Here is a 16,629-nt window from a genome sequence, read left to right as displayed (position 1 = left end):
CCACATAGATGTGCCCCTCAATTTTTAGTGCAGCTCTTACTTACCTTTGGAGACACGCATCTTCCTCTCCAGAAACCCAGGAGCTGCTTCAGTAAAGCAGTCAATGACGGACGAAACGGCTGCTTTAGTGAGAGAGCTGAAGCGCCAGCAAGCCAGACAGAAGTGGCCCGCGTGCTTCATCTGGCACGTGTTCTAGATCAACTTTAAGTGTCAGTGTACAAGTAAAGTTATCAAGTATCTGTGTGCTACATGAAAAAACAGCCAGTATTTAACTTATGTGCAAAATAATAGACTAGTTTGCACCCCTTGCATGTAACATGGTTTGTTCAGGAGAAAATGTACTCATTTTTTTTTGCCTTACTTTCCTTAATTAATCAGGCCCTATAAGTCTTTGCAATTTAAATCCTGAAAGGTAATATTATGACACTTAAAAAGCAGACCTAATATTTCATTACTTTCATGAAGTGTCCACCGTTCCAAGGAGGAATATTTTCAGAGAAAATGTGTCATATTGTGATAATAGTCAGTACTTTCAGTTAACAAATATACTTTTGCTGGCAGTGTAATTTTCAATTACAGTATAAAATGTGCATATATTACACAAAGCATCTGTGCAGACCAACCATGAAATTGCTGATATGCAGTAAGGGGACAAAATAGGCCCTGTCCAATCGACCGAACCAGATCACCACAAAACACCAATTTGCGCGCCAGTTCTTGAGGTCCATGATCTGAACTGTCCTGGTCACGACAGGACTGTTGGAAGGTATGCATATGTACATATACTATGTTTTGTAAAATACTTTCAATTCAGCATATACAAACAGTGCCCACTTTATTAGGTACACCTGTACATCTGCTCGTTAATGCAAATATTTAATGAACCAATCATGTGGCATTAACTCAGTGCCTAAAAGCATGCAGACAAAGTCAAGAGATTGGTGTTCAGACCAAACACCAGAATGGGGAAGAAATGTAATCTAAATTACTTTGTCCATTGAATGATTGTTGGTGCAAGATGGGGTGGTTTGAGTATCTCAGAAGCTGCTGAGCATCTGGACTTTTCATGAGTTTACAGAGAACGGGGCGCACAACCAAAAACATTTAGTGAGCAGCGGATCTGTGGGCGAAATTGGCTTGTTAATGAGAGGTCAGAGGAAAATGGCCAGACTGGTTCAAACTGACAGGAGCGTGACAGTCAATGACACCATGCGCTACAACAGGGGTATGCAGAAGAGCATCTCTGACCACACAGCATGATGAACCTTGAAGCTAGATGGGCTACAGCAGCAGAAAACCACACTGGGCTCCAGGAACCTGCGGCTTCAATGGGCACAGTCTCACCAAAACGGGACAGTTGAAGATTGGAAAAACATTACCTGATCCAACCAATCTCGATTTCTGCTGAGATCTACAGATGGTAGAGTCAGAATTTGGTGTAACCAACATGAATCCATGTATCCATTTTGTCTTATGTCAACAATGCAGGTTGGTGGTGGGGTGTAATGGTGTTGGAGAATGTTTTCTTGACATACATTAGGTCACTACAAATTACAAAGTGATCATCATTTAAATGCCATAGCTAATCTGAGTATTGCTGCTAAATACAACAGAGCACCTTTAGGATGTGGTGGAATGGGAAATTCGCTGCATCACATGTGTGGTGCTATCATGTCACAATGGACCAGAATCTCAAAGGAATGTTTCCAGCACCGTGTTAATCCATACCACAAAACTTTCAGGCTGTTCTGGGATCAAATGGGGGTCTTACCCAGTACTAGAAAGGTGCACCTAATAAAGTGCCCCTGAGTTTATAGAAGCAAAATATCAGACATGTTTAATTAAACTGTACATTAGCTTAATAAAAGTCATGCATGTGAATATTATTATATAGTAGTTTGTTGTTGTATTCATTGTTTTGTAAAATAATAATATCATATTTAATTTTATCCTACTTTTCTGTTTTCCGTCTGCCACTTTTAATCTAAGTAAGTAAGTAACATATTCACACATACAGAAATATGGTGTTTCTCTGTATTAAGTCATCAGAACAAAACTGGTATTGTTGGATAGCACACTTTTATATTTAACAAAATATTTTTTAATAATATATTTTCTGTAACGCATCAAGTATTTGTCATTTAGGAGCACACACTATACATCTCTGTGTATACAAGTCTGCTTTACACGCGTGGTTTATAGGCACGCTCTTGTTGCAGTACATTGGACAGTTGAATCCCCTGGCTTCCGGGGGAAGTAGGGCATTGTCTGCTGGACCAGAAGCAAAGTAAAGACATACAGGTATACATATGTACATAAATATATAAAAAAATAATTGCAATAATAAATAATCAGCTACAACGACTTATTGAGAACAGCAGGAACAGAAATGATCATGATACATATTAATTAATATGCAGAAATAATCTGCGCTCTCTGTGTTTTAGCATAAGATTCAAAACAAACTTCTCTAGGGGGGCAAATACACTGATTACTTCTCAATTCTGCAATAATAGGTATAACCAGGGGCAGGCTGGGCTGAGGGGCAGGGGGGCATTAGCCCCCCGAGCTGGTCCCATGGAGGACTACCTTGGGAAGGACTAGCTTTAGCCTAATAGGCTGCTGAGTTAAGTCTTGCTCAACCCATGCTAAAATTTGCTAGCACTCCCCTTGGTATAACAAACTTCAATGTTAAATCAAACAACTATACAATTGCTTTTCATCTTACGATACTTTTCATATGATCAAGTCAAGAAAAAACATATATTGTTCCTTGCTTAACATCTCTCCTTTGGAGATACCGAAAACTAAAGAAATAGCAATGAAGAAGAGATTGGCAACAAAGCCACATTTATTTCTATTTTTGGGAGTACAAGCACTACAGTAGAGTGAATCAAGATTATACAGTATGCACTAAGGCAGTGATGGCTAACCTGTGACACTCCAGGTGTTGTGAAACTACAAGCCCCAGCATGCTTTGCCAGCTATCAGCTAGTTTTCTACTGGCAAAGCATGCTGGGTCTTGTAGTTTCACAAGACCTGGAGTGTCACAGGTTAGCCATCACTGCACTAAGGGGATTTTTAAATATTTGATCTTCAACAAGGACTAAATTGCAATACTATACACACTTACTCTGGAACAATATATGTATTTCCTTGACTTGATTATATGAAAATTATCGTAAGATGAAAAGTAATTGTAGAGCCGTCAGTTTTAACATAGAGCTTTATTATACCTATTATAGCAGAATTGAGAAGTCATCAGTGTATTCACCCCGTAGAGTTGTTTGTTTTGGGTCTTATGAACAGGGAGCTGATTATTTCTGCATATTTTTTTGATTTGTTCTATAAGCACCAGGTGGGTGGTGCATTGTTTTGAAATAGGATGCACTTTATTGGGCGCCGTTTTAAGTATATTTGCTATTTGAGTTTCTATGATACATATTAGTTTGTGATCTATTGGAATAAATAGGGTGTGTAAAAACACAGTGTGAATGACTGATATTGGTGGGTCCATGTTTAATACAAGGGAACAGCACACTAAACAGATTGGGTTAAAATATATTTCAATATCGTGCAGCATGTACTTGTTTTTCATGTATTTGCAATCTCCTGATTATTTATTAACCTACTGACTGAATTATGACGTAAAAGGTAATAACCAATTAGTTGTAAAATGATGTTTAAACAAGAACATACTATTTAACAATCATTGTCCTTATTAAGACATCACATTTCAAGCAGTGGTAAAGTAAAATTAATATTTATGTCTCACTGGTAATGTACTTATTGACAATAACTCAACTCAACAGTTGAGCAAGATGGCTGCCTTGTAGCGATTCTAAATATCAGAAGATTGCAAACATACTGTACATATTCAAAAGAAAGATGGTAGAAGAAACAATGCACTTCTTAAATGTAATTAAAATGTAGTACTATGTTAAGGGCAATACGCCTGATCACTATTTTATAATTAATCGAGCTAGGGAGGTATTTAATGTATGTAGGTGGGGAGTTCAATGGTTAGCCAAGGTTCCAGCCCAGGGAACCAAAGTTAACCAATGACATTCCCTAAGGTTGTTGTTAATAAAAAAAAGTTATTGTTCTTGAGGTGGTTTAGCCTTAAAGCCCATTTTGCTTGCTTAAGAGGTGATGTGATTGAAGAACACTTTTGCTCCTATAGGGTGAATATTTTAAGGGTTAATTCACATGGGCTTATCCATGTTTGCTGATACACAGGGCTGGTGCAGAGTTGGTTGCAAAATAGCAGTAAATTGCTCTAAAAAAAAGAGCACAGAAAAATACTGTATTTCCCCCATATACATAGCCATACACATCTCAAGATGTTACCGCACCAGCAGCATATGCGCCTGGTTTATAACAAGTCACCATCATAGACGAGTATTTGCACCTGCCCTATAGCAAGTGCAAAAGATACGCCTCTTTACTTTTATGCAAATGGTCCACTTTTGCATAAACACGCCTTTTCTGTGCTTGGCCAATGTATAAAGGCCCCAACACTCTGCATCAGCCCCATAGGGTGCACAGCCCATGCAAAGTAGCATATGAATCAACTATCCCTCTAATATACTATACACAAAAGTGCAACAAATGTAAAATGGGCAATGTATGTATTGATGATCAAATTTTCTGTCCCAGCCTACAGACAATGTATCTGGAATTGGTTGATTTAAACATTTTTGCATGATCTTTCATTTCTCCAACATGTTTGGCACTAAATATGTTTGTTTTGTTCGAAGTTGGACTTTTACCTGGACATCTGTCAAAAAAAAGTAATTTTTTCTGAAGTTGTAGATATGCAAAGTAATCCAGTTCTGTGAATTTCATTAGAACACACAATTAATTCAAGGATATCAAAACAGCAGAAAATAACAGGAGACTGGGAAAAAAACAGATTGTCAGGTGAACTGGTTGGGAATTGATGAAATGGAACCAATGCTTCCTCACAGTGTCACACTACAAAGTCTCAGCGTTCTGTTTGGTTAAACCTTGACAGAAAATTGAAGCCGTCCCCAGAGTAGGACATTACGTGATGCAGAACTCAGTATGTGAAGTTCTTTGCTGGTTTCCCAGCCCAGCTCGATCCAGGAATAGCAGCACAATGCAACACTTGTATATAAGCAATATGTTGTATCTGCATCCTGTTAAAAGCTGTTATCCCATGTTTGGTATCTTTTTCTGATGTATGGGGTTATTTTGTCCATTGGACTAGATGTAGAAGCAGTCATGTACCCATTTGGTTCAGCAAGTCTATAGAGTTGGCTTCCCATGGCACTCTCTTTTTGAGCACTGTGCTGGTTTCCACCAGTCTCCGTTGTGGCAGTGACAAATATTACAGTCATCCACTTTGACTTCGATCCCTGCTGGGATGATAGTAGTGCCGGCAAAGCAGTTGGGTCCTGAAACAGCAAAAGAAAAAAGAGGATGGGAATTCATATAAATTGCAAATTTCTTTTCTTTTCATAAACATAACTTAAGAGACACAAAGTGGATGAGCACTTTACACCATAGTTATACCCCAGTCTGATTGACAGAAATTGTATTGTTCTTGGGGGAATTTCAGATTCTCATGCTCAGTCTCTGTTTACAGTGTATGATTCCACGTTGTCACCCAGTTCCTGTGCACACTACGCTTGAATAGGCTTCACTGATATGAATACAGGATATTCTATTGAACTGTCCATGCCTTAGAATTTTCTGTTTATACAAAACTTAGACACAGAATAAAACACATGTAAAGAGCCTTATTTACAGTTAGGGGTAAATCCAGCTACAAAGTATAAATTGAATCCTTGGTAAAACCATGTGGCACTGCAGGGGAACAAATTTAAAATCAGCCCTGTGTAGCAGCGAAAATGGATAAGCCCATGTGAATTACCTATAGAAAAGAATAGAATTGAGAAGAGTGCATTCCTAGTTCAACTATAAATCGCAGTTAAAAATAAAACTGTTCCTGATGTTTTACATGCAAAGACAAGCAGTATTTTCCCTGTATACATTTTTTTTAATCTGCTCTCCTTGCATAACAAGAACGGGTAGTCTTGACAGGTATCACAGATACAGAAAGATTTTGATTAAATACCTGATATAGGGGAGATATAATAATATCAAGTGATATCTAGTTGTTTGTAACTCTTCTAAGGAAATGTAACTTTAATGTAAATTTAACTTTACTAATGGTTCTGTCCTGATGCAGACACAAATCATACCAGCCAACAGTCCTGATTTTCCTGAGACAGTATTAATTTTTTAGGTTTTGTCCAAGACAGGTGTGATTTGGGCAGATCTGGACCCGAGTTGGGTGAATATGTTGAAATGTTAATGCAGTGTTGATTGTTATGAGGAAGGGGGTCTGGGGCTAATGTGGGAGCAGTAACTTGCCAATTAGACCATGTTACTCTGTTGGAAGAGGCTTGTCTCTGCCTGGTAAGACTGTAAGGCACTACATCATCATCATCATCTATTTATATAAACGGCACTGATTCCGCAGCACTGTACAGAGAACTCATTCACATCTGGCCCTGCCCCATTGGAGCTTACAGTCTAAATTCCCTAACACACAGACACAGACCCTAGACAGACTAGGGTCAATTTTTGATGGCAGCCAATTAACCTACTAGTATGTTTTTGGAGTGTGGGAGGAAACCGGAGCTCCCGAAGGACACCCACGCGCACTATCATTAGTTATTACATTTTCCAAATGGAAATATAGACAGTTTTTTTGCAGTTTGGTAGCTAAAATTCAAGGCAAACCCATCGGTAAAAAGAAAACAACACTGAAACATTAGACTGTGGGCAATATTTATAAAAACTGTCATAATTACATTTGTGCCAAAAATTGGCAAATGAGCAATGTAAAAAGGTAAGGGTGAAAATGCTCCACATTTATAAATCTATATATCGTATCCTAAAAGGCCACAAGAACAGTAGCAACAATAAAATTAAAATTAAATTAAGACTACAGCCCACACAATGATCTATTATTAAGGACGTCAAACATTATACTGTACATAGCAACCAGTTTCTATAAATTTCCCAGCATTGTTATGTGATTGAATTACCTGAAACATATCACACTAAAGGTCAAGTCATGAACCCACACCTCCTAAAGATGTCACTAAGTGATGTGAGTCACTGTCGTAAATGAATATGTGTCGGTACCCTCCCAATGCAACTGGTATGATACAATCAGAGAAGCTATTCAGATAATTAATTCACACTTTAGTTTTAGAGTTGTTTTGGATAGATATATTTAATGCCTAAACAGCGTTATTCCCATGTCTGAGAGGTGCAACATTCAAAAGTTATTTCTATAATAGAGTAACTCCACTGGGAGCGCTGTTCCATGGGAATCTATGGGGTTCATTTACTAAACTGTGGGTTTGAAGAAGTGGAGATGTTGCCTTTAGCAACCAATCAGATTCAATCTGTCATTTATTTAGTACATTCTACAAAATGACAGCTAGAATCTGATTGGTAACATCTCCACTTTTTCAAACCCGCACTTTAGTAAATATACCCTTATGACTTATACAGTGTCATTTTGCCTTGACCAAGGAAGCAATATGGCATTTAAACTTATGTTAAACCTGAAATAAAGTTCTGTGTGGAAATGAGTTATGCTTCATTGAACACTAACAGAAAAATAATACATTGAGAATGATTCCTTATAAATAGAATGTGGATTTTGACTCCAGGTACCACACCGAAGATTATTATTTATAAAAACTCTGTAAAAATGGCGGCCACACTTACAGTCGCTGTCATCGTTGGGTCTCAAGCTGTCCATGACAGTTTGTTATAGAGCCCAGAATCATATCATTTGGTTACTTGCAACCTGACCAAAGTGTTCAATTTCCACAATTAGTAAAGCAGAAATCCCCTGATGCCACTAGTGTGATAACAGCACAGACACTTCTTGGTAAAGAAGCCTAGAAAAAAAAGTGATTTTCATACAGTTAAAAAACCTGGGGAAATGTTGTAAAAATCATTCAAAGCCAGGATTACTAGTATTTATTTCCAAAGAGACCTGGGTCCAGTTCATAACAGGAATGCATCTTTGGACACAAGGATGTGGTAGAGAACTGCATCTGGTCTCCCCTGCTTTCCTGCACTAATTTATCAATTGTAATTACTATTTAATAGCAGTTGGCATGTTGGGGGACACTGAATATATTACTCCTGGTAACAGGGTAGACGCACCAGTCTACTCTCAATAATTAGTGTAATAGTAGTTTTGATTATTTGATAACATATCTATGTCATACTTAATAATGTTTTATAAATAAAACACACACTAGTACTATAGTTGGTAACCTCTATTCCACTCGAGGGAGTTGTGTCTTTCTTTTTTCTACAATTTTAGGGCAGCACACAGAGGTTCTCTAAATTTGAAACAAGATAAATCTTGTGTTTTAAATATAATATGTTATTATTTCTATGCACTAATTGTGTGAATATTATTGCGCCAAAGCATGTTTTTCCATATTTGTTTTAATACATTGCCAAAGAAAGCCATGTACATCCCCCAAAAAAGCCAAATATACTTATTGTTTAGGCCATGGAAGTAGAAACTTATATCTGAAGTAATGTAACACAGGTGAGGTCACCGGGGGATGTCTTAGTGTAATGAGGCTCATTACAGCAAGGAGTCAGTAGGTGGAGCTTAGCAATGTAGCGCTGGCTAAGTGATCCTCACGTAGGGGACCAGGGCCTATAAAGACTCTGGTTTCCTGCGAATGGAGATGAGCCTCGATTTTAAGTCGGAATTTGGGAGGAGATAGGTGTTCCTGAATCCCCGGCAGAGGTGGGTGTGTGGCTAAGCTCGCGAGGAACCAGTCCTACAGTGCACCTTGAGAGGTAGTGAAAGTAAGGGGGGTGCCATGAGGCCATGATATCGTGACTCAATTAGGCACTCCAGACCCCCATAAGTTAAGTCCACACTAAAGCAAAGGAGGTGCATGCCGGGTGCTGTGGGGGCTGTGACGAAAAGAGTTTGATTACACTGTAACCATCCTGTTCTTCGTTTCTCACATAATGGGTTATAGCAAGTAATTTTTATAGCCCATGCTTTTGTTCCTCAGCTGAACAGAGTATAACTGCAGTGTCTAATTATATGTGGAGAAGGGGACATTGTAGCTCATTGTGAATATTTACATTGTTCATTTTATATGGGTGATGTGGCAGTGAAGTTGCTGTTCATTGTCCTTAAAGTGAATCCAGGGGATTATGGTTAGGGACCAGGTTGCAAGATACTGGAGGGGGAAAACCAATTAGTATCCATTCTTCTCACAAGACTAGTCCAGACAAGCCATCTAGCAGGGAAGGTTCTGTGGAAGGACAGTTCATCTTCACCGCCCCTAGTCAAGCACTGACCAATGTTTAACAAGGATGTGCCCAGAGAGGGGAAAGCTCTGTGGAAATTAGACCGTAGATATAAGGAGCCACTTCAAGGGGGAAGGGGTGTTCATTCTGTGATTTGATTGCTGGAAGGTGCAAGGTCTGGTTTTGAGTTGTCGTTCTCTACCAGAGTCTAGATATGCAGCTGAGAGAGATCCATGGGTCGGCAAGTCTGGACAGCCAGGTGACTATAACGCCTTAAGCTAGTGGGGTAAGGGAAAGATGATGTGGTAAACCTGCCTTGCATTTATTTACTGTATGTGCATAATAATCTAGTGATTGTTATTATTACAATAAATGTATTGCTTTACTTGCTAACTACATTTTCCTGAGTGATTAATAAGAACCTTAGAAGGTACTGGGTAGACATTCCTGGCATAGGAAGGCACCCGTGGGTGGTCAGCCAGCGTGAAGTGGGTAAAATTGGGCCAGAAAACCCAGTATATTCACAGGTGCATGTTAAGAACCCCCAAAAAGAGCGTGCCCAGTGGCTAATACCCTAGAGACAACACCACCACAGTAGACACAGGTTGGCACTACAGGGAGAAAGGCAGTGAGATTCTGAGAGCTCCTATCAGGTACTCCATAGAGTAGCCCACTTGGAAATACCCCCATACCCTGAGAGAAGGGCGGGAGGGGGTCATTACACAGTGCACTGTGCCTAATTGGGATTGCGGCTGTAAGGGAGGTGGAGACCGAATGAGAGAGGAGTCCCTGGATGAGGGGATGTTGTGCCTCACAAAAGGAGAGAGTCCATGATTGAGATGGAGGATCTGTGAGGTGGCCGTCTATAAGCCTGCGATCGGGTCAGCTGAAATAAGTGAGAGGCCTGTGTGATGCAACCTGTGTGTGCCTGTGGAACTACAGCTCCCAGCAGCTGGTATGTTATATGACAACATCCATATTGCTGTAATTAAGAGACTGTGCAGGAGTGTGAGGAGTTAAAGTGCATTTACATCTGCTGAAGAATGTGCAGGAGGAGGCTGGCATTGTATATGTACAAATATTCTTGCAACCGCTATGCGTTTCTGTGCTGGAGGAAGAGAAGTTAATAAAGTTTATTTTTTTTCATGTCTGAACAGAGATGGCCAGTAGTCCAAATGTACTTTTCATTGTACCACGTACACACACTAGTGTCCACTCCACTTCATGGCTGTGTTCAACACCCATGTATTCAGGGGAGGTACTCTGGTATTGTTTGACCACCAGCAAGCCGGGGCAACAAGGATCCAGTGGAGCATGCAGGGGAGGGGGGTTTCTGGGTCTCCAGAAACCGCCCCTCTGCTAAAAAAGTGCCCTAGTGCACTGTACTATACAGCAGCCGCGGACGCTTCTTTGACAGCACCGCGGCTGCTGTATAGTACAGTGCAGCCGAAACGGAACTGCCGCTCATGCACGGGCGCATGCGCGGCAGCTCTCCAGGGGTTTTTTTTTCAGGGGTGGAGAAACACCCCCCTGAAAAATCCTCTGTGCGCCCCTGGGACCTTAGGTATTTGTAGCAGAACAACACTGGGTATGAATGAACAACTCTTAATGAAACAAGTTGAGTACAGCAAATGTGGTTAGGAACAATCATACATTACACATTTCAAGGAAAGAAATTGGGATGAAAACTGACCTAACTTGCGTATAACACAAAACCATGACCCCAATTTCTTGGTACCATGCTCACACACTGATAAACCATGCTCAATAAGTAAAATTATACTAAACAAGGACTACTGCACTGTGAAGAAAATAGGCAAAAGATAAAACAGAACTGAATGTTACCAATATAACAATATTATTCATTATTCTTAATACATTTACTTATGGATTTACACGTAAAACATATGGCATTTCAGTACTAATATAAGCTGTTAACTATATGTTAGCCATGTTCATTCATGGCATTTGCCTTGCTTTTGTTATATCTAGAATGTGGTAGTGAAAGTGTTAATAGCTATACATTGTGTCTGTGCAATTTACCAGCATAAAAGGTTTGGTTTTGTAGTCTGCTTACATTATTCCCACCCCCTGGATCTGATCTGCAGGATTCTGTGCAAGTGAGCACGTGGCACCGTTATAAATTAATTTAGACTCTGATAATAGCGTTGGCCATAAATGAGTCCATTTAGTATTCATGCAGATATCACATTGCTCTGCTGCATTTTAAGTCCCACTTAATAGACTCTTTAAGGGTTACTTTTCCTATAATTGCATGATTTTCTAATTGACTCTCACAGCATTTTTTTCACATCGTACAGAAAAAAAGACTTAAGAGCTGGAACAGAGATTAATGAAGGAGAAGCTAAAATGTGACCTAATCAGATTGGAGGGGAAGTCGTTCGGTACGGCCTGTGTGCAGAGACCAGTTTAAATAACTTTGAGGGCTTTTGGTATTCTGAAAGGTGAGATAGAAAAAACACGCCAACGTTATCAGTTTGAAAAAGTATTATTCTAACAATATTGATTAAAAAGGCTGAGACCATATCAGTGAATGCTTCTATATATAAATACCACTGCATGTTTCCTATTTCTTACACATAGCAAACATAACATTTCTAGGCATATCCAAGACACAAAGATGGAGATAGAAGCCACAGGTCAGAGATAATGCTACAGCAGTTGTAATGAGCCCACAGACTTTGCAGTAACACTTGTGACTAACAGGTGGCAGAGCTGAGCCTACCTTTATTTTACTGTTATACAGTGAGCGTCATTCCAGGTGGAAATGTATTATGCGTATGTTTTAATGTATATCAGTAAATTATGTGCATGCATATGAATACAGTTATTTGTATGCACAGTAGGAGGCATTTGAAAACTGTAAAGAAAAAAAAAGAAAGAAGACGACGCACAAATACTTTTATATGCAAACGCTTCTATTTCTATGCCAGGTGCATATATTGGAGTGTACCCCATACTGTCAATCATCTGTGTAGCTGCTCTGCAGGCTTGTGGGTAATGACAGAAAGGCACACATCAGTAAAAGTACCCCCCACATATTTGAACCACCCTGCTTTTTACTTAAACCTAAATTACAGCTTCCCCATATTTTTTTTAAAACCAGACATTTTTCTTAGCTAAAAATCATGATCTCCTTTTCAAAAGATCTCTGGCTGCCAAACAAAAATGGTTGCCAGTCACAGACACAGTCAGTTTGCTACATAGACATGGGCTCACAACTCTCAGCATGTGATTTGGTGTCAGAGGGGGGAGAAGGAGGATGTCAGAGTGCACACAGCTCAGAGGGGTATTCCAAGGCCTCTGTGCTCATTACATCATGTGACATGTGACTGTGGTTGCCATGGAAATCGAGAATCATAAATTCTTAATAGCAGACTGAAGAACAAAAAAACAAGAGAAAATGGTTAATATCAACATTCACTTGCCACAGTGATGTATGTATGATTTTTTTATGGGATTGCTGTCTTAAGGGGTGACTGTAAATAACAAATCCATATAAATAAAATGAACTCCATATAATCATTAGATTTGTAAAAAGGGGTGTATTAATGATAAAATGTAAGACAAGAATGAAATGATAAAGTGAACACAATAGCTCAAAAAAATATCCTCTTAAAAGTCAATCAAATCAAAATATTGCTAAAGCCACTTAATATTAATATTTAGCCCAACCCTGAATTGAATTTGGGATTTTTTGTGATCCAACATATAGGGAAGATTTTTGTTTTTTCAAAGAATTATTATTGCTTGGTAAGAAGAACCGGGTATAGAGTAGTGTCATTTCTTCACTAATATTTATGCTAGTTTTGCATTCTATTTGTAGATGCTGTATTGCAGCATTAGAGGTGTCTTGTAACTTGCTACATTAATAATCACACAAGGACATACCGCACAAATGTTTATTTTCCTTTTCATGCAAAATAATACCACTGTGATTTTCCATTAGCCTCAGAGTGTGGGAAGTGGATAACTCTGTAGAGGGTACGGGTGAGAGGATGCATAATACGAACACTGCCTTCATGAGACACAATGAATTCACAAACACTTCCTGTGTCTTGCCCAGGGCGCAACGCTGAAGAGGGGCGCAATTTAGGACTATTTTAGGTTCATTTGGTTAAAATTGAGGGCTAGGGGGGCGGCATTTGTCTTTCTCGCCCCAGACGCTAGAATTCTAAGTTATGGCTCTGTGTGAGTGTATACATATCATTTGGCAAATAAAAGAGATCTTGTTGCACCATCTAGAACTGGCTGCTGTGCTTCCACTTGTCCATAATTACTTATTCAGAAGCAAGGAATACCTCAGAATATATATGGAAGACTTTACAAACAACTTCACGTAAAAGCAGCCATGATGCTGAGTAAGGTGTTGTCCTATTTTATTTTCCTGACTTGGTCCTTCTCTTCTGAGAAGCAGTTGATGGCAGGTGAACGGAAGAAAGGAGGGATTGTGGAAAAGAACTTGCACGAAAAGATGGTGCCCCACGACGGTCTAAACCCAGCTCACATTCCCTATTACCTCTGGATATTATGTTTTCCTATTCCAGTTCATGGTATCAGAGTACATTATTTCAACATTTTTCGGAGTAACAGTTCTAGTATTGTTCTTACTACTGACATCCCGTGTAGAACGCCATTTCTGTAGAAGTAAAGTTCATGCGATTGCAATTGCACACTCATTCTTACCCCCCAGTGAATCTGAAAGTGACTCCATCCAATAACCACTTACACCTGCAGTAGTATGTCTGCAATATAATAATAACTAGCAATAATAATAGTCCCATATACTATATAGTTTGCTGACCTTTGTTCTGAAGCATAAAAATGGGCCCCGTTATACACTGAGCCCCTTGGTTTAGCTTATCGCTGTTACTCACAGAACAATGTATTCTACATTTTGGATGCATACTGAGGGCTTCATAGAATTAATCTTTGATCAGGTCTATTTGATTTTGCTTCTCTTTCAGTGATGGACAACCTGAAACACATCAGGGGCCGCATAGTACGGCCCTCTAACCTACAAAGGGGTCTCACAACCCTTAATCTTAGGAATAAGTTAAAACAATACATTTATTCAAAGAAGGAGACAGCAGTAATAGTATAATCAGCAGACATTTTAAACAAGGGTTACAAGCTATAGGAAACAATTTTGACAATAGATTAGGAAGGAGCTGGGGGGCTGCAGGTGATGGATCACTGGTCTAGGAGATCCTCCCAGAGCCCGTCAGAGTACATGACTACTCTGTTCTTGGAGATGCCTCCACTATCTATGTGCACCTAGGTATGTGGACAAAGGTGCCCTGTATAACTGTCAGATCTGCGTCAAACTTACTATCCTTTTAGAACCAACCCTTTCACTACATCAAACTTTTATGCTTGCTTAGTTTTACCTTAATTATGTCTTAAATTAATCATGTAGCACACTTGTGTCTTTATTTATATCATATAGTCTGGAATGCAGCTACAATCACAATATGTATTATTTATTTACGGTTTCTAATATAGCGCCTACATATTACAAAGTGCTTTACAGAGAATGATTAATCCTCCACACCAGTCCCTGCCCCAGTGGATCTTACAACCTATATACCCTATCACACGCACACACACTAGAGTTAATTTCGCCATAAGCCTATTAACCTATCTGAATGTCTTTGGAGTGTGGGAGGAAACCACACAAGCACAGGGAGAACATACAAACGCCACACGGATATCACATATTTATATTAATTTTAAATATCATGAAAAATCCTGAATCCATCAGATTAAACACAGAAATTTGCTGAATTTGTGACAGTGTGCTGGATTTTCATCTAACTCCATTACCAGCAAAGGGATAAGACTTTATCTCCACCAGCTGAGATGGTGCCAAATCAAAGTATTTTTGTGGAGTGAAAATGGCTGTACATCCTCTCACAAAGCAGGGAACACCTCAAAAAGTGTGCCCTCTCCATCCTTTTATCTGATTTTAATAGGGATCCTTGTCTTTGCACTGCCCAGTACAACATGGGGCAATGGTGCGCTTACTCTGTACTTAGCAAGAAACGACCTTGTTACCCCCAAATGCTTCCTTCTTCGGTGCCATCTTGCTTTGCAAACCAATGCACATTTAGGGCTTGAGTCGTTAAGGAACGTAAGGCAAAAAAAAGAGTAAATGTTATCCAGGCAAACCATGTTACAATGCAAAGGGTGCAAATTAGTTTATTATTTTGCACATAAGGAAAATACTGGCTGTTTTTTCATGTAGCACACAGATACTTGATATCTTTATTTTTACACTGAAATTTAAAATTGATCTAGGACATGCCCTAACCCAACTATAAATCTGTCCCCACATTTTAAATTTACCTCCCCCTCCAATGCAACATGGTTTTGCCCAGGTGCAAAGTTGCCCCTTTTTTATGTTTTGCTCTCCTTAATGACTCAGGCCCTGAAGGTGCATCAACTCAAATCAACATGCATGCCATACCTAAGTGGGACTGCGCATCGTTCACTTTGCTTGTTGTAAATGAGGCCCATTATATGTAGAATAGCCTGCAGTAGTAGGAATAAGGAACAAAACAGGTAATGGTTATGTAAATTTAAATAAATATTTTTAATGAAATGTAATACAATAATGCAAATATTCATTGTTGGGTAAATGCCATAGCAACAAAAATAATAATAATAATAATAATAATAATATGGTTTGTGGGACTTGAGCAGTGATACCAAACAGGTTCTGTAAAAAGGCTGCCTATGTAATTCTGTCTGAATCCACTCTTGAAAAGACTCAGATACATTCACGGATGGATGTATTCTCAGGGCATGTGTCCTGTGCCTCATTATATCTGTGTATCCAGATTTTACATAAGGCACAATACTCCTGAGTATAGTAATATATCTAAAGTATAGCAGAGGTGCGTTTGAGAATCCCAGCCATATAATTCATAGTCCTTTTGTTCTCCCAGTGTTACAGTGCTCAGTTTACACAACACAAAGCACAGCTCCTCTCTGTGGAATCAATAGGGAGGCAGCTATAAAAATCTGCTGTAATTACATCAAGAAGCCCAAGACCAAATCCTCCTGAGGGAGGTTCAGATCAATGCTGGAATGGTCCCTGCCTACTGCCCTTTAAACATTTTATATCAGAACTGGGTTATACCGATCTCCCAGGCAGGCAATGAGAGAAGCCATTACAGGAGCCTTTAACAGCCAGAGATTTATGGCCCCATACTAAACTCCTCATTCTGTCTTCCAGCGCCGTCTCCAACACAGCTGGCT

General features: G+C 39.3%; 1 protein-coding gene across 1 annotated transcript in view; it reads right to left on the bottom strand.

The window, feature by feature from the left end:
- Positions 1-3,212: 3,212 nt before the first annotated feature.
- The window catches only part of VWC2L (von Willebrand factor C domain containing 2 like), a 116,596-nt gene continuing 103,179 nt past the window's right edge, over positions 3,213-16,629 (bottom strand). The window contains exon 4 of the mRNA XM_075180329.1: positions 3,213-5,420. Coding sequence (XP_075036430.1) covers positions 5,272-5,420 — 149 coding nt within the window. The 3' untranslated portion in view covers positions 3,213-5,271. The remainder of the gene's footprint in view (positions 5,421-16,629) is intronic.

Source organism: Mixophyes fleayi, chromosome 7 (assembly GCF_038048845.1).
Source record: "Mixophyes fleayi isolate aMixFle1 chromosome 7, aMixFle1.hap1, whole genome shotgun sequence".
Lineage (NCBI taxonomy): Eukaryota > Metazoa > Chordata > Amphibia > Anura > Limnodynastidae > Mixophyes > Mixophyes fleayi.
The sequence above is the reverse complement of the archived record's forward strand: the minus strand, read 5'-3'. Positions and strand labels throughout refer to the sequence as shown.